This window comes from Bos indicus x Bos taurus, chromosome 19 (assembly GCF_003369695.1).
Source record: "Bos indicus x Bos taurus breed Angus x Brahman F1 hybrid chromosome 19, Bos_hybrid_MaternalHap_v2.0, whole genome shotgun sequence".
Lineage (NCBI taxonomy): Eukaryota > Metazoa > Chordata > Mammalia > Artiodactyla > Bovidae > Bos > Bos indicus x Bos taurus.
Genome location: NC_040094.1, coordinates 36,049,485 through 36,067,206, shown reverse-complemented (window position 1 = coordinate 36,067,206; position 17,722 = coordinate 36,049,485). Strand labels below are relative to the sequence as shown.

Below are 17,722 nucleotides of genomic sequence, written 5' to 3'. Positions count from 1 at the left end.
ATCAAATCTAATCCCTGAATCTATTTGTCACTTACACTGTATAATCGTAAGGGATTTGATTTATACCTGAATGGTGTAGTGGTTTTCCCTACTTTGTTCAATTTAAGTCTAAATTTTGCAATAGGGAGTTCATGATCTGAGCCACAGTCAGCTCCCGGTCTTGCTTTTGCTGATTGTATAGAGCTTTTCCATCTTTGTCTGCAAAGAATATAATCAGTCTGATTTTGGTATTGACCATCTGGTCATGTCCATACATAGAGTCGTCTTGTGTGTTACTGGAAGAGGATGTTTGCTATGACCAGTGCGTTCTCTTGGCAAAACTCTGTTAGCCTTTTCCCTGCTTCATTTTGTACTCCAAGGTCAAACTTAGCTTTTATTCCAGGTGTCTCTTGATTTCATACTTTTGCATTCCAGTCCCCTATGATGAAAAGGACATCTTTTTTGGTGTTAGTTCTAGAAGATCTTCTGGGTCTTCATATAACCATTCAGCATCAGCTTCTTCAGCATTACTGGTTGGGGCATATACTTGGATTAGTATGATATCGAATGGTTTGCTTTGGGAATGAATTGAGATCATTCTGTCATTTTTGAGATTGCACCAGCATATTGCATTTCAGACTCTCTTGTTGCCTCTGAGTGCTAGTCCTTTTCTTCTAAGGGATTCTTGGCCACAGTAGTAGATCATCTGAGCTAAATCTGCCCATTGCTGTCTATTTTAGTTCCCTGATTCCTAAGGTGTCAGTGTTCACTCTTGCCATTTCCTGTTTGACCACTTCCAATGTACCTTGATGGACCTAACATTCCAGGTTCCTATGCAGTATTGTTCTTTACAGCATCGGAGTTTACTTTCACCACCAGTCACAACCACAACTGAGGGCTGTTTCTGCTTTGGCGTAGCCTTTTCATTCCTTCTGGAACTTTCTCTCCTCTTCTCCAGTAGCATATTGGGCACCTACCGACCTGGGGAGTTCATCTTTCGTTGTCATGTCTCTTTGCCTTTTCATACAGTTCATGCGGTTCTCATGGCAAGAATGCTGACGTGGTTTGCCATTCCCTCCTCCAGTGTCAGTGGTTCTGCAGCTGGAGACGGACGGCCAGAGATGAAGGGAACCTGATCTCCCCAGGCACGAGTGGCAGCAGAGCCACTCGTGGGTCCTGGTTCCCACCTGCTGCCATGGCCTGTCTGGCAGGCACCCTTGGCTGAGGTTCCACTGCCCAACCAGACTCCTCAAGGAGATTTAGGCATCACACACAGAAGCACACACCTGAGTTGGGAGGGGTCTGGGTGACGTAGGACAGGAGGGGTGTCCGAGGTCCCAGGGCACTAGGAGTATGGGAGCTGGGGCCCAGGTCAGCCCTACACAGCCTGGCCTCTGACGGGACCTCCCTCTGGTGCTTGGCAGGGGCTTCAGGGGCTCTCTCCAGTCAACTGTGTGGCCATGGTGCAGGTCTTCTCTCCTTTCCCCTCAAGGCCCTGTCGTGTGGGGCGCACAGGTTTACCCAGCTCGGTAGCATTACTAGTCGAGAGCGACAGGGCCAGTGTTCATGGGTTCAGGGCTCCCTGACTGCTTTGCACATGCCTGCCGCAGCCCTGTTCCCAGGCCCTGGAGGATGACGTGACTTCACAAGCAGTCTCTTTTCCCCTCCCAGGTAGAGCCTGGAGAGGGGCCCTCTGCAGGCGGGGTCCTTGGTGTGAACTTTGCAAAGGAAATGTGTTCCCTTTGGCAAGCTAGAAAGCAAGTCTGTTAACCCACAAGCACTCGAACTCCTCAGGGTAAATGGGTGAGCCCTTGGAGCCTGCTCGTCTGCTCTTGTGCAGAGTGAGCCGTCGTCTCCTCTTGGCTTCGGGGCTCTGGGAGCAGAGCCTGTGCTCAGATCTCTTCATGCAGTGCACTCGCTCGTGCACTCTCAGGCCAAGAAACCCTGCTCTCATCTGACTGGGCCTCAGCTCCACTGCTGGAGGGGTGCACTCCACATGCAACCCCTCTCCCAGCTGCTGGCAGCATAGCCACCCCAGTGGCATCCCACACACAAACACATTAAAGGAGCACCTCTGAGAACTAAAGACAAGCCCTTCTTCCTGCCCTGCGCTTGGGTGCTGGTCTTCGCTGCGGCCTCAACCAGTATGCTGGCGCTGCAGACCCTGCCTCCCTCAGCAGTTCAGCCGTTGCTGCCAGGCTCTTGTCACAGGCTGGCCGCAAGCCCACGCAGACCCTTGTGTCTGGGCAGAGTTGGCCCAGCATCCCCTGCAGTACTGTCCCCTGTGGAGAGAGCACCACCCTTCCACCCCACCACACCTCCTCCTCCCACCACACCTTCTCCTTCCCCTCGCTCCGACCTTCCCAGCTCCCACGGAGCTCCAGAGAGGCAAGCAGTACCCCCCTGGTTCCAGAGATGAGAGGCCAGAGCCCCGAGGGCTAGGAGCTGCCTGGGTCTTGGTTTGAGGGAAGCAGAGCCAGATCTAAGTCCATGCTCCTGCCTGCTTTCCCTGCTGCTGGTCCAGAGTGAACCTTCCAGTGTGTGGGCCTTGGTGTTGGTCCCTGGGAAGTTCCGCTAGGCCTTCCCCAAAGGTGTTTCCGAGGTGCCCCCAAGGGCGCCCTCATTGTGCAGTTGGGGCCCAGAGGTGAGCCTCTCCAGAGTGTGGGAGGTCAGCTGCACAGTGCCCAGAAGTGACCACTGTCGGAAAGTTTGGCAACGACTCCTAGGTTCTTGCCCCAGTGGTCCTCGGGGCTTCCCAGTCGCAGCGTGTCTGTGCTGGCCAGCCGCACTCCAGGAGGGCAATTTTAGAGTGGAGTGTCAGCCCCAGAGGAAGGCTGGTAACAAAAACAGTGCCAAGCCCTTACCAGGCCAGTGGTCAGCCTGTCCGTGTTCCAGCTGTGCAGCTGGCACTTCCTGCCCTGGAGTGGCAGCTCTGGTCTGACTGGTGCCATACCCTCCTCTCTTCCAGGTGGCTGGAGATGCTCACAGTCTATCCCAGGACCAATAAGCAGAACCAGAAGAAGAAGCGGAAGGTGGAGCCCCCCACACCACAGGTGAGGCATCCCCTCAGTGGAGCTGGGGCAAAGAAAAAGCACCCTGGGAGATTGGGGGATTCAGGACCCAGCCTAGAATTGGGGGCAAGGGAAGGAAGGGGTGATGCTAGGGCTGAGGCAGCCCTCAGCTCAGGGGTCTTCACCTGCCTTCTCCGAGTCTGTGGGCTGCCTTCTGCATGCTCCTCTGTAGGCCCCAGGGCAAGACCCCCACTTGGAGAGGTTGGCCTGCTGTGGGGCTGCCCCAAGAAGCGTCATTGCACAGTGCCCATCCCTCCCCTGACCATCCCGCCAATTGCTGGGAGCCAAGAGCATGCTGGGAGGAGAGGCTCAGTTCAGCTCCACCTTCCGCACAGACAGTTCTACAGACAGCAGGCTGGGCAGGGGGCCAGGAGGAGTGGTCCTGCAGTGCCTGGCCGTGAGGGGCTCTCAGGGTAACCATCAATGGAAAGCACTGGCACAGCCTTGATTCTGTGCTCCTACCAGCTCCCACGAGGCCAGAGTGGGAGGTGGCTGGGGCAGTCCCCCGGGTCCAGGGCTTCCCTCCCCTGGCTGGTCTGCAGGGGCTCAGGGCACCAGGAGGGCTCAGGGCCTCAGCGGGCTGATTTGTGAAACGGGCCTGTTGAAATCGAGTTCTCAGCTTACTATGAGCAGTGGCAAAAGCGCCAGGCCCCTCCTGGGTGCTCAGTACAATGACCCTGGAGCTACACAGGTTTGCACTCTGGGAGTCCACTTTGTGTGGATTGTTTTCAATAGTAAATCCCGCAGGACTGCACGCTCCTCAGCTGGTGGAATTCATGGGTATGGAACAGTGGGCACAGTGGGCCAACTGACTGTGTGCCTTAGGGGCCCCTATAGAGAGAAGAACCCAAGACCCAAATCTAGCCTTTTTCTTATTGCCCCAGAGTTTTGGGTCAGACTAACAGGGCTGGGGGTGTCCCTTTGCTGTACCCTGCCCTCCAGGAACTCAGGCAGGCAGGGGGCCCAGGGTCCTGCTTCAAGGAGGGTGTTCAGGCATCTGGGAGTTGGGGCCATGGAGTGTGCAGGTACCCCTCAGGCCAGAGGGAGGTCAAGAATGGGGCTGTGGGGGAGAGCACACACCCCCTCGACCGGGGGCTGGGTTGCAGCAGAGCCCAGGGCAGTGGGGAGACAGGCTGGCCCAGACCTGTAGAGCTGGAGCCTAAGAGGCATGGGTTCCCAAGAGCCTCTTCCTGCTCTGGCTATTTGAGGAAGGGCGTCCTGGTACCCAGATGCCTAGAGAGGAGTGGTCATCCACTCAGGGTGTGACCAGGGGTTCCCCACTCCATCTCCCTAGACCCCAGAGCTGGGACTTGGGTAAGGCCAGGGGCTGTGTGTTCACCCAGCCCAGTGTGCAGGCTAGGGGCACACATCCTTGGGTGGAGCTGTGGGAGGCTGGCTCCTCCGTCTGCTCACCCGCTTGGGCTCTTGGCCCCTGCTTCTTGGTCTTTTTCAGGGATGTATAAAACAGCAGGCCTCTTGCTGTGATTGAGGCTCCTGTCAGGCCCTGGTCCGACCCACTACAGGCCCACACGTTTGCTCTGAGCTGCCACCTCTTCTCAGGCATCTTGTTTACCCGTTGGGACCTGCTGCCATGCCCACTCTGGGTCAGAACCCTCCTTCTTACTGGCCCTCTGCTCAGCTCCCATGCCCCAGGGGTAGAAAAGGTGGCTTTCTGTGGGAAACTTGCTCACAAGGGGCCTGCTTAGCATGTGGAGGCTGCAGAAGCCCTTTGACTGGGCCTCCCTTCCTGCCCCATTTTCTCTTTGCTCTCAGCTGACTTCTTTATGCTACTGACAGCCCTGGGCCTACAGCAGTCCTGGCCACACAGAGAGGAGCACCCTGGGGCCCTGGGCCTTTCCCCCACCTTACACAGGCACCAGGACTCTGTTGGTGTGAGTGGCAACACCCCCCAGCACGGTGCTGACATTGTGGGGAATGGGCGTGTTGCCATGTGCCCTGGCCCCGCCCCTGCCAAGTCTGCTTTCCACCCATGTGCTCTGGAGGAGAGAAGTGACTACCCAGAAACCAGCCCCTGCCCTGCCCCTCTGCCCCTGCTGACTCAGTGAGGCTGGGCACACAGGCAGGAGACAGCATGGCTACCACGGGAGACTCACCATGGACCTTGGCGCCTCCAGGGCCCTTTTCCTCTGGGCTGAGTCTTAGGACAGTCAGGGGCCCAGGAGGCAGGCCTGGAACTGCCTGGTGCTAGGAAGCCCTGTCACTGACCCTCATATCTCAGGCCTGGAATTTCCTCTTGGAGAGCCTCACCAGCACCCTGCCCCATGCTGGGTTCACCCCAGCATCAGGAAAGTGTGCATGTGCCAGGACCCTACTCTCCCGGGCACAGCGCTGCCCTTCCTCCACAGCCCATGTTGGCAGCCTCTGTGTCCCTTGGTCCAGCCCCCCTCCACAGAGGGGACGGACTCGTCAAGCATGGTCTCCAGGTAACGCCCACACGGCTCCACTCTGAGCCCTGCAGAGCCATGCCTGGCCTCAGTAGAGTGTGGGCCCCAGGTTATTGTGGGGGCACAGCAGGCCACCCAGAGAGACCTCTGCTCAGGGCAGCATGGCTGTTGGGTGTGGAGCCAGGGCGCCGCTGACCACAGGCTCAGGGCCTCAGGGCTGGTGTCCTCGGGTCGTTGGAGCTGGTTCTGTTGGAGCCTTGGGGAACCGTCAGAAGCCACGTTCTTCCAGCCACCTCTTCTCGGTGGCTCAAGTCACTCAGGAGCCTCCAGCCAGGGAGGCAGGGCTACTGATGGCTGTGACAGAAGGGGTAGTGGGCGTTCCCAGGCCTGCGGGAGAGCCATCCCAGCTTCATCTGTCCCAGGAGGCCCAAGCCCCTTGTGGAACTGAGGAAGCTCTGGACTAGGCAAAGTGCTGGCTGTCTCACTGTGGACGCAGGTGCCCACCCAACAGGCAGCCCCCGTCCTGGGCCCGCCTCCTCTCCCAGGGGCCCCTGGGGGTGCCAAATGCTTAGAGCCCCACTCTGCCTCTTACTGGCCATGCGAACGTGGGTTGCCACCTCCTCTCAGCCGAGGTGAGCTCCCCTTGTAGGAGCTTTTGGGGTGGCTGGTGAGGACTGGAAGGTGTGGTGCTAGTCAGAGCCCAGCAGGCAGTCTGTTTTTGGGAAGGACCGCCAAGATGTGCCTCACTTTGAGGGGTGCCCAGAGCCATCCTGCTGGTGGCAGGTCAGGAGCAGGCACCCCAGTGCCTGGCTGGGCAGGAGCTTGGGCCCGGGGCATGAGCAGGTGCCATAGGCTTACAGTGTGGGGTTACAGTTCTCTGTATGCTCTGGCTAAGTACCTCGTACACAAATGCTGTCCCTTGGGGCAGCACCAGCTCCAGCTTGGGCTCCCACCTGGGCTCCAGGCTCCCATTCTGCATGCCTAGAGGCTTTGGGTGCTGGCTGGGGCTGCAGAAGAAAGAAGGCTTCCAGCCCAGCCGGGACATCTCTGTGCTGAACCTTGCTTTCTGGCATCTGGGCCTCTGACACTGCAGCTGACCTTGGTAGCCAGGTACTCGGGCAGCCCAGACCCGTGCGCTGGCTCGGGCAGGGTGTTCCCAGGCTTGCATGGACACCACTCTCCCCTGCAGGAGCCAGGGCCGGCCAAGATGGCTGTCACCAGCAGCAGCAGCAGCATCCCCAGTGCTGAGAAAGTCCCCACCACCAAGTCCACACTTTGGCAGGAAGAAATGAGGGCCAAGGACCAGCCAGATGGGAGCAGCCCGAGTCCAGCTCAGAGTCCCAGCCAGGGCCAGCCTCCTGCGGCCAGCACCCTGAGGGAGCCAGGGCTTGAGGGCAGAGATGGTAAGTGGTAGCCAGGGTGGCCACAGTGCCTGCCTGTCTTGGTGCCCCACCTCCCAGCACTAGTTCTGGCCTCCTGACAGAGCGAGCTGGTGCTGGGGCTCAGGTGCCCTTGTGTGTCTGCTGGCCTACCAGCCTTCAGTCGCTCCCGTGCCCCAGCCTGGTGTCAGGAGAATCTGGATGCTCTGTAGTGAGCTCTGTGTCCAGAGGAGCCTCTGCTCCCCGTGGCCGCTTTGTGTTCAAGGCCTGGTTATCTGAAGCCCACTGTGTCCTGTGAGTGGCATCAAGGGTTGTCGAGTCCTTCTCCCACTGATGCACCCTGCCCAGGTGCTGGCTGAAGCAGGGGAACATCTGGCAGGAACAGCTGGCATGACCGCATGTCTCCTTCCAGGACTTGTAGTTGTCTGAGCAGAGTGGGGCAGCACTTGGTCTCTGTTGTCCAGGCCTAGAGGGCTCTGCATGAAGGCCAGCTTCCCTGTTTCCACTAAAAACACATGGACAGCTGAGACTGTGCCCACTCAGGCAAGATGCAGCTTGTTCAGGCTCTGGGCAAAAGGCCGCTCGGTACTCCCCAGCTGTGGGTGCCCACCACATCCAGGACTTGCTCTTCCTCTGCTCCTCCCGGGTGTGCCTCCCTACCCCTTAACAATGCACTGAGAGGCTGCACGGCCTCTCATGATGTACTCTGTGTCATGATGTACTTGGTTTCCAGCTTGGCTGTGTGGTACTGGGGATCTCAGTTCCCCAACCAGGGAATTGAACCGCACCCCCTGCAGTGCAGCTTGGAGTGTTAACCACGTTCCCTGGGTTCTCCTTGGTGTTCAATGGGAAGTGGTTGTTGGTGGGATGTCCCTTCTTGGGGATCCTGTTGTCCCAGCTGAGCCTCCAGACTAGAGCTTAGGGACCCCTGGCCATCTGGCATAGAGGTACCCATTACGGAGAGGCAGGTAAGGATGCCCCATTCCTTTCCTGGGAAAGGGCTCTGCCCTAGGGTGGCCTTGGACCTGCGTGCCTTCTCCAAAGCTTGTAGAACCAGAGGTGGCAGCAGGCCGAGCACGTCTCTTGTCCCTCGTCTTCCAGAGGAGAGCACCACAAGTGGTGACCGCGTGGACTGTGGCCGCAAAGTCCGGGTGGAGAGCGGCTACTTCTCCCTGGAGAAAACCAAGCAGGACGTGAAGGCCGAGGAGCAACAGCTGCCCCCACCGCTCTCCCCGCCCAGCCCGGGCGCCCCCACCAACAGGTACAGCGACTCCGGCCCACCCTCCCACAAGCCTGGCCATCCCCTTCCTCCCCCAGGTCCTCAGCTCCCTGCCCGAACCGTCTGCAGCAGCTCCTTCAACTCCTTGGATGTGGCCAGCCATCCCCCTGCCCATGTGGACTCCGGCAGTGCTGGGGGGCGGGGAGCAGAGAGACCGGGGCGTGCCTATGCCTTTAAAGCCAGCAGGCAGTATGCCACCCTGGCCGACGTCCCTAAGGCCATCAGGATCAGCCACCGAGAAGCCTTCCAGGTGGAGAGAAGGCGACTGGAGCGCAGGACTCGGGCCCGGAGCCCTGGCAGGGAAGAGGTGGCCCGTCTGTTTGGCAACGAGAGGAGGTAAGGGCCGGGGGGACTGGAGCGCCAGGGGCTTGCACACATTCTGCCCATTCCTGCAGCCCCTACTGTGCACACTCAACATGCTCTCTCATACAGGTACCCACATGTGCACTCACAAACTCGTACATTTTGTGACATTCTGTCACGGATTTGGAGATGGGCCAAGGCCAGGTGGAGCTGTGGTCTGAGGCGGGGAGGGCCCTGCACTTGCGGAGAACGAGGGAAAGAGCATGGTTCCATCTCTGAAGCCTCCCAAGTCCAGGCCTGGACCAGAGTGCCCCAGTGCCCCTTCCAGTAGAAGCTTCCAGCCCCACATGTAAACAGAGCCTCTGTCCAGTAGCAGGGCTCGCACCCTCGCATGCGGTGGGTCATGCAGGGGTTCAAACCTCCCAAAATGATTCCAGAGCCTGTAACATGCTCTGGGAAGAGAAAATCGAGGTTTTCATTCATTTCCAAAGAAGCTGCTTTCTGAGGAGATTCAGACCCACTGTTAGTGCAGTGTCCTCGGCCCCACCCCCAGACCCAGCTCAGAATTGGAGCGAGTGGGCACATTGGATGACCCTTTGCAGAGCTCCGGTTACTTTGCTCCCCTGCTCCTTCCACCCACCTGCCCTCCAAGCATCTCCTCCAGCACTAGGAAAACACACTTAAAGAGAGAAGCAAACAGGAGGTGCCTCAGTCCTGGAGGGGTAGGGGACACACCCTCCAAACAGCCTCTCCACCTGGTTTACTAGTAACCCTTTGAGGCGTGTGAGCACTCCATACTCAGGGCAGAATCGGGATGCAGGAGCAGGGCTCCTCCTCACGGGAACAGCCTGGGACGGCAGAGCTGGGGCAGGGCCGAGGTTGTCCTTAGTGTACTAGGTGTAAGTGAAGGGACTTGCTAGATGTAGGAGGCAGTGGCCTGGGCAAGGGGGCTTCTCACCGCGTCCTGGAGGCCCCCAAGCAGGCAGCCACACCTTGGTTTGGCGGGGACCAAAGAATTAACATTCAGCACACCTGCTTGGCTTGGAGTTCCCTCCCGGCTATGGCTGGGACAGATGGCACCTCTGGGGCTTTGCTTCGCCTGCTCTGCAACCATGGGGAGGGGCTTTGCCTGGTGCGGCTCCCCTGGGGCCCTCTCCTCTGCATCCTAACCCTGCCACATTACTTCTCACTGCCCTTGTGTCCTCTGACTGGCTGCTGTCCTGTCCAAGGCCTGCTCTCTGATCCTGAGCCGCTCCTGGTGCTGGACTGGATCCCTGTCTTGTGGTGCAGAACAGAGCCCCAGATGGGCAGGACACCAGCCACCATACCCAGGGGGCGGCTGCCAGAAGCCTGGCTGAGAGGCCTTAGGGTGGGTGTCCTGACCAGTCCTGGCCCTGGAGTGGTCTTTGGACTGGCCACAGAGCCTCCCCAGTGTTTCTCAAATGGTGAGCTGTGCCGAGCAAGTGTGGAGGGGGTGGCTGGTTGAACCACTGGTGACTGAAACCAGGCCTAGCTGCCAAGGTCCTACCTGCCGCTTGGCTGGGAGTCTGGACCAGGCTCACTGGGATGCCTTTGCTGTCCCAGCTGTAGGACTATAGGGACCTGAGCTGAAAAGGCCCCACTTTACAGACGCCTGAGGTGGACTCCCCCAGATCCCTGGCAGGTGGCACTTCCCTCCCTCTTCTGACCTCTCGTGGCTGGCCCGGCCCGCAGCATGCAACTGGCCTGACTCACTGGCCCCTACACCTCGAGGCCATCGTGGGGCTTTCTGGTCCTGAGGTCGGTTGGAAGAGCTCTCGTTCTACATGTGAGCGGGTCTGTCCTCTAAACCTAGCAGGACACTTGGGACAGGCCACCTCGGGTCTGCAGCCAGCCCGAGCACTGGCAAGAACTCCCCGTGGTTCCCAGGCGCTCCCACGCCGCCTGGCTTCCTGCGCTCGCTCGCTCGCTCGCTCCCCCGCTGCAGCTGCTGCTGGCCTGCAGGAGACTCCACGGGAGCAGAGATGGCTCCACAGGGAGCTGGTCCCTGGGAGTCTGCCTTCCTGAGGAAGGACCCTGAGAGCCCCTTCCGCTGGTCCCCTCCCAAGGACGAGCTGGCCTCCGGGTTCCCCTCCCCTTCCTCGTGAAGTTAGGCTTCAGGCTACTGGGCCCAGTGGCCCTTCACTTGCTGCCCTCGACTCTGCTGCTAGTCCAATGCAAGGACAGCCCTCCCTGTGAGATATCTCAAGGGGAACAGGGCTCTGGCCTGGGCACACGTGGGCAGCTCATGAGGGTGCATCCACCAGGCGGATGCTCATGACGCGGGGACAAGATAGTCTCCCTCCTCAGTAATTGCCTTGGGTTTTTGCTTTAATTCTTGGGATGATTTTGATTTACCATATTTGATTTTTACCAGCAGTTCTTTCTGTTTATTCATTCTCCAGCCTTGTTTTCTTCCAGGTCTTGCCCCTCTCCACTCCTCCTGCTGTGTCGCTGTGACGTTACTCGCCCCTCCTCCGCCTGCTTCGCTCCCATCTCAGCTCCGTCTCCAGCCGTAGATGGCCTGATGATGCCGCCCGCCCTTTCACACGAAATCAACTTGCTTTGTTTTTAATTTGGGTTTTGATTCTTTTTACTGTTGCAGAAACAATGTTAATTCATGGGTCTTTTTCTTGCTAAATTTTGGACGCCCTGGGGTGGGGGCTGCATCCGGTCTGCTGAGGCACGTGGTGAGGCCAGGGCGCCTGAGGTGCTGGCTGCCTTCCACTAGTCTGTGGCTCAGGAGGGGGCCGCTGGCGTGTGAGAGCCGACTGTGTCAGCCCGACAGCCTGTGCGGCGTCTGCAGTGCGGGGCTGGGAGGCAGAGAGCAGGGCCATGTCCAAGAGCTGCCCCGTGTGGAGGTGGGAGAGGAAGTGGGGGCATCAGGCGAGCTGGCCGAACCAGGGGTGTATGCGGCTAGCACCCACGCGAGGGTGGCCCAGGAGCTGGGGTGAGCTGGCTTGGGGTGCTGGCTGCAGGAGCCCCTCAGACTCCGGACCACGTCCCTTTAGGCTCCAGGGAACCCTGTCTCCCCACTCAGTGGCCTCGTGCCCTCTCTTGCAGGAGGTCCCAGGTAATAGAGAAGTTTGAGGCCCTGGACACAGAGAAGGCAGAGCACATGGAGACCAACTTGTCCACCGGGCCCTCAGCCTCAAGTGACACTCGACAAGGCCGCAGCGAGAAGAGGGCGTTCCCTAGGAAGCGGGTGAGCGTCCGGGCTCTGGGCAATACTGGGGCGGTGCAGGCGGTGGGGACGGGTGGCATATGGCCCCCCATACAGCCCATTCACATGTGGGTCCACTTCTGCCCAGCTTCCTGCTCTTGTTTCCTGGTCGTTTCTTGCGTCTCTCACCTTCTTCCCTGAGTGAACTTCTTGAGGGTGAGGCCCATCTTCCGCATTTTCCTCTTGGAAGTCCATCCATCTCTGCTCAGAGCTGCTCTCATGCGCCTTGGGTCCCAGGTCCTAACTAGAGCCACTCTCTTCCTCTCTGAGGCCGTCTGGTCTCCTTCCTTCTTGTCTTTTCTGGCCATGGCCAGAGCCCTCGTTTCTCTCTGCTGAATCTCCAAGGTGGATTCTGCTTCTGAAACTACTCTCCAGGGCCCCTACTTGAGGCTCCGCTAAGTCCACCCTCTGTCTTCCTCCCGTTCTCTCTGGGCTCTCCTGCTCGCTGCACAGAGCCCAGCTTCTTCCCTCTGTGAACCCACGAGGCCCAGAGAGAATGGGGACCCGGAGAGCCGAGTGGCTGGTACGTCTGCAAGAAAAGGCTGCCCTGTCCACCAGAGTGGCTCAAGCCCCGGCAGGCAGTTGGAGGCTCAGGACCAGGAGTCTGGGCATGGGTCCCATCTGCACGCAGGTCCTGTCCGCGGGGGCAGAGGTGCCGAGGCACCAGACAGCAAAGCCCCACTCCTTGCCCGCAACACGGCCCTGAAGCCCACCCTCCTGCGGCTCTAGCGGATGAGGGACTGGCTGGTGCTGACGGGACTGCTCTCTGCCACAGGACCTCCCCAGCGAAGCTCCTCTCCCAGACGCCTCGGCCTCCCCCCTGTCTCCACACCGAAGAGCCAAGTCACTGGACAGGAGGTCCACGGAGTCCTCCCTGACGGTGAGCCCGGGCGCCTGTGCTCTGAGGCCTGGAGACGTCGCCCCTGCTGCTTGTCACGGGGCTCTGTCTGCTGGTGTCCGTGCTGACTGCCCCCTGTGCACGGGCCGTCGTGTCTGTGTGAGAAGCAGATGCTGTGTTTCTGCCCCTTCTCTGGGCTACATGGGCATCCTGAGCTCTGAGATCTCCGGCAGAGGAGGCCGCCAGGACCGCAGAATTTTGGCTCTGGGGGCTGGGGCCACAGCACGAAGCTCTGTTCTTCTCGTTTTGAGTGTTTGTCTCTGTAACGTCTTGGAGGCAGGAGCCCCCTTCCCACTGGGCACGTCTCTTGTTCATGGGGTCATCACGGAGGGGGCTGGCCTTCGTTCCAGGGCATGAGAGCTGTGGCCGTTGAGTGGAGGTAGGGAGTGATCAGGCAGGTCTGGCGGGACCACCGCCCCCTCAGGGAGCCCTGAAAGGCAGATTAGAGCCCCAGGAGTGAAGACAGCGGCTCACATGGGTCCTTCATGCCTTCGTCCTCGGCCTCCTGAGGAACCAGGGCTGGTCCCAACCCCCCCAGGCGTGGGGACCCCAGCGACTCCCAAGCTGGGCCAGGGCACATGCTCTCTCACCTGGAGTCTGGACTTTGCAGCAGAGGCTCCAGGGCACCCATGGCTGATGTGTGTCCCGCCCCGGGGCCTGTGTTCTCTTAGCTCTCCTTCGGTCCTTGGACGTTGCAGTGCTGCATCTCTGTGCACCTGGCCTTGCCACACCCACACAAGACACCAGCCAGGCCCAGGGCTGCGAGAGTCCTATGGGTGCTCTCAGGTGCTGTTAGCACCTGCTGTCCTGGCTCTGCTGCTTGTAGGGAAGCAGGGGCTCAGGATCATTCTGGCAGGCCAGTGGCTGGAGGGTCCTGGCAGCTCACTGCTGCGTCGTGCTCACACCAGATGCTGTCAGTCTTCCCGTGGCCTTTATGAGACTCTCAGTCTCAGCCATCACTGCTCATCTTCCCTCCAGTGAGATGCCGGATGGCTCTGTCTGGACTGTTCTTTGCTTCCCGGCAGCCCTGCTGTGTTACTTATGGGCCGAGGGGGCCGCACCTGTGCCCGGTGCGCAACCTTACCCTCCTTGGAGATGCACACCCTGGGAGTGGCTTGGGCAGCCCCTGCCAGGGCAAGGAGCCACATGTGCTCATCTGGCACGTGGAAAAGCCCCCTTTCCTAGGGCCCCTCACTGGGAGAGAAATGCCTGCCTCATCAGTCTGCTTCTGCACAGATCCAGACACCAGGCTGCTTTTCTCTGAGCTGTTCTTTATTCCTCTCTCTTAGCCCGACCTGCTGAATTTCAAAAAAGGCTGGCTGACCAAGCAGTATGAGGATGGCCAGGTGAGTGGCTGGAACTGCCGTGGCCCCAGGCACTGGGAAGCGGGTGCAAGGTCTAGCTGGCCTTGTCCCCATGGGTGTGGGAGCGCTGGCCCTTGTCTACCACCTCCAGGACTGTGACCACGACCCCGTCTCCTCAGAAGTGGGGGTGTGGTGGGCAGTGGGTGCACCAGCCTGCCTGCTGCCAGCATGTGGACTGCTTCCCCGCTCCTGGTGGGCATCAGCCTCAGGCCTGGGGATGCCCTTCAACCTGAGCTTCCCGCCTGGCCACATTCTGCAGAGGTTTCCTGAGAGCCCAGGTTCCCCAAGAACAGGCTCCCTGGTTGTGAGGTGGTAGGCAGCAGCTGAGATGCAGCCACAGGTCTGGGAGGAGCTGGCGGACTTGAGCAGAAAGAACGAGCCACTAGTGGCTGCTGGGGTGGAGATCAGGCCTCCAGGAGGCAGGAGAAGCCTCGGGTCCCTCTGCGAGACCCCCGGATGCCCCTCCCCGCCCTCCTTCTCTCTCTCTCTCTCTCTCCCTCTCTCTCTCCCTCTCTCCCCCTCTCTCCCCCTCTCTCCCCCTCTCTCTCCCTCTCTCTCCCTCTCTCCCTCTCCCTGCTCCATATCCACCCCCTTGGCTCTGCCTGTAGACTCAGCACCCCTGTCGATCCTCACAGTGAAGACTGGGAAGTCTGGCTGGTTGTGATTGGGTCACCCCTGCTGGCAGCAGGTGGCCACAACTCACAGGCTGCCTCTTTGGGCTTGGGGGGCCTGGCTCCCCTCTGCAGCCACACCCCTATGGGTGGAGTGCCCACACCGCCTTATCACAGGGGAGAAGGCGTGTGCATGTGGCTGCCTGTGGCCTGAGCAGAGTCCTGTGTGTGTGCCCCAGCCAGAGGGGCCACCTACTGTCTGCGTTCCCTGTGCTCAGGGAGGTCCCCCAGGACCCTGGCTGTGGAGCGCCTTGGAGCAGGAGTGTGGAGTTCAGTCTTGACTTTTCCCCTTCTTTTTTAGTGGAAGAAGCACTGGTTTGTCCTTGCTGATCAAAGCCTGAGGTTCTACAGGGACTCGGTGGCTGAAGAGGTGAGTGTCTCAGGTCCATGCTGTGTGCTGACGGGTGGCCCAGTCCAGCCCTGGGGCAGACTCTGATGTTCTGGGACTGGCTTCTGCTAGAAGTAGGCTCTCCAAGCCCTGCTTCAGCACCTGGGATGGGGGGGCTTCAGCAGCTTTTCTTGTCTGTGTTCTGTGAAAAACACTGAAAGATGTCTCATTTTAAAACTCAGGATGAGCAGTTTTCTTCTTTCTACACGGAAATATTGTGGTGAATTGTCTTGCAAAGAACCAAACTAATTCATCTTGTCCCTTGTTTTCTGGACAAGGATGGGATGTGGCAGGTGAACTTGGCAGCCTGGTTGAGAGCCCTGGTTCTGTGGTTGAACACCAAACAGAAGGGCTTTTTCTTCACCTACAGAAAAACCTCTTCTGCGTTTGGCATTCTGTTCCTGTACCTTTTCCCTTGCTTCCCACTCCAGGAATCTCCTTTGGGAGATACACTCCCAAATGTGAATGACGTTAGTGGTTCTTGTGCCTCTGTACGCCCAGGCGACAGAGGCTGGTGGGCAAGCAGATGGGGAGTAGCGTGGGTGCCAGGGGCCGCAGGGGCACGCGCAGGTGCTGGGCTGTTCTCACAGTGTACTTTATGGGCCCCTGGAGGCCCGTCCAGGGTTTTATAACAAAAATAGTGCTGGAAGGCTGCGATGCCATTGACCTCTTCCCTTGTGCTGGCCTTTGTGCTGATGGTGGGTGCCTTAGCCAGCCAGGCTACGGGAGCAGATAGCCAGTGTGTCCTTCACTGCCACACGTTTACCGCCTTACAGAAAGCGCCTTCACAGGACAGGAAAGTGCTGATTTACTAGGCTCAGCCTTCAGCACCCACCGGAAGCTGGCAAAGTCCCTTGTGCTGCTTGTCCAGGCGTGACGCCACCTCGTGGGGAGCACCCACTGCGACCACGCTGCCCTCTGCCATCCCCCCTCCTCGCGGCCCACCATCTCTGCTTAAACGCCAACGCACAGATGCTCACTCGATTAAATAAACCGAGTCTCTTCCTCCAAGGAAAACGACCGAAAGAACTGTTATCAATGATTCAATTTGAGATTTTAAGAAAAACTGGAACTTTGGAAAACTTGTGTTCGTCGTCTCTCACCTGACAGCGTCCCTGAGCCTAGATTCCCTGATGAAATAGGCAGGGATGACAGTGGATGGCGTTCGCTCTGCAACAAGGAGCACGCCAGTGTCTGGGGACTCTCCCAGGAGCGGCACGTAGTGCCACCAGGTCACGCGTGGGTGAGAGGTCCATGCACGGAGCAGGGTAGAACCATGGATTTTAACATAACAGCAAGGACAGAAAGATTCCACTATGCAGTTCATCTTTAGGAAACTACCACTTTTCAAAGAAGAACAGCCGCAACTGTCTGAAAAGACTTTTTCCAGCCTGAGTCTGTGTGAGGCCAGGCCCTCCTTATACACTTCAGCCAAAAGCTGCCAGCAGACTAAGTTCAGAGACCCATGTGAGAATCTAGCTGTCCTCAGAAGTTAGGCATTAAAGGCAGGTGCAAAAATCTCTCTGATTTTTTTCCAAAATTTTTTTGATGTGGATCATTTTTAAAGTCTTTACTGGATTTGTTACAATATTGCTTCTGTTTCATGTTTTGGTTTTGACCACAAGATCTTAGCTCTGCAACCAAGGATTGAACAAACACCCCCTGCATTGGAAGGCAAAGTTTTAACCACTGGACTGCCAGGGAAGTCCTGCAGGTTTTTTAAAATAATAACTTTTTATTTATGAAATGGGTTTGTGCTCTTAAATGACTAAAAATTTTTATTTTTCATTTTTTTTCAGTTTCTAATATGGCAAATATCAATAGATAAAACCCCCATGAGCAAAAGCTCCTTGGGGCCCTCAGTTTTTAAGAGGGTAAGGGAGGTCTGAGAGCCCCAGCCTGGGTGTCCCAGCAGGATGGGGGTGGGGGCGGCACGGATGCTTCTAGATGGTGTGTGGTCGGCAGTGCCTGCGAAAACACCTGTCCAGTAGCCATAAAGCTCGCGGGACCCTGACCTTTACCTTCTAAATCTCTCATCTCCTCTGCAGGCAGCCGACTTGGATGGGGAAATTGACTTGTCTACGTGCTGCAATGTCACAGAGTACCCAGTGCAGAGAAACTATGGCTTCCAGATCCACGTGAGCGGGGTGGGGCTGGGCAGCAGGCTGGGCGTGAGGGGAGGACCGTGGGCCTGACGGGCGGGCATCTCATCCTCTCCTTTTCTCTGCCCTGTAGCTCCCCACCCCATCCCCACTCTGATCTCAGCAGAAAGCAGATGCCAGCATCGCTCCCTCGAGGCTGTCTAGAGCCTTTGTAGTAATAGGGTCTTTTTTTCAGTAGAACAGGGACGGTTGGAAAGAGGTGAGGTATGGGGAGTAAGAGCGAAGGTGTTGCTTCTTCAGCTCTCAGGGCACTAGCTTCCCATGCACCTACTCTTTGCTCGATGTAGCCACTCACCAGAGTCTTTTCTGCCCCACAATCTTGTGAAGGACTCCAATGTGCAAGGTGCTGTCCCATTCTCAAAAAAATTACTTGACTGGACAGATGGAGCAGTTCTCACTGGCCACTTTATCAGAGATGGAGGTTCAAGGACTATTCAGGGGTAGCCAGATGAGGTGAGGGCACAGACCCCTGGCTATGCCAGCTGGCTGATGCCCACTGCAAGTCTAAGGGTGCCCCAGACCCCCCACATGTCATATAACTAGCCGGGAGGACTCAGAGCACAGGGAACACTCTACTTAGAA

The 17,722-nt window shown here is 58.2% G+C and overlaps 1 protein-coding gene across 11 annotated transcripts in view; it reads left to right on the top strand.

Annotated features, from left to right (window-relative positions):
• The window catches only part of MPRIP (myosin phosphatase Rho interacting protein), a 92,896-nt gene that overhangs the window by 49,883 nt on the left and 25,291 nt on the right, over nucleotides 1-17,722 (top strand). For 4 of the 11 annotated variants that reach the window (XM_027516841.1, XM_027516843.1, XM_027516842.1 and 1 more), the window contains exons 5-12: nucleotides 2,948-3,032; nucleotides 6,645-6,858; nucleotides 7,936-8,095; nucleotides 11,498-11,639; nucleotides 12,433-12,537; nucleotides 13,845-13,901; nucleotides 14,892-14,960; nucleotides 17,027-17,116. In XM_027516841.1, the coding sequence (XP_027372642.1) occupies nucleotides 2,948-3,032; nucleotides 6,645-6,858; nucleotides 7,936-8,095; nucleotides 11,498-11,639; nucleotides 12,433-12,537; nucleotides 13,845-13,901; nucleotides 14,892-14,960; nucleotides 17,027-17,116 (922 nt within the window). Of the gene's footprint in view, nucleotides 1-2,947; nucleotides 3,033-6,644; nucleotides 6,859-7,935; nucleotides 8,450-11,497; nucleotides 11,640-12,432; nucleotides 12,538-13,844; nucleotides 13,902-14,891; nucleotides 14,961-17,026; nucleotides 17,117-17,722 lie in introns of all 11 variants that reach the window. The other 7 variants (XM_027516835.1, XM_027516838.1, XM_027516837.1 and 4 more) reach the window with 4 other exon arrangements.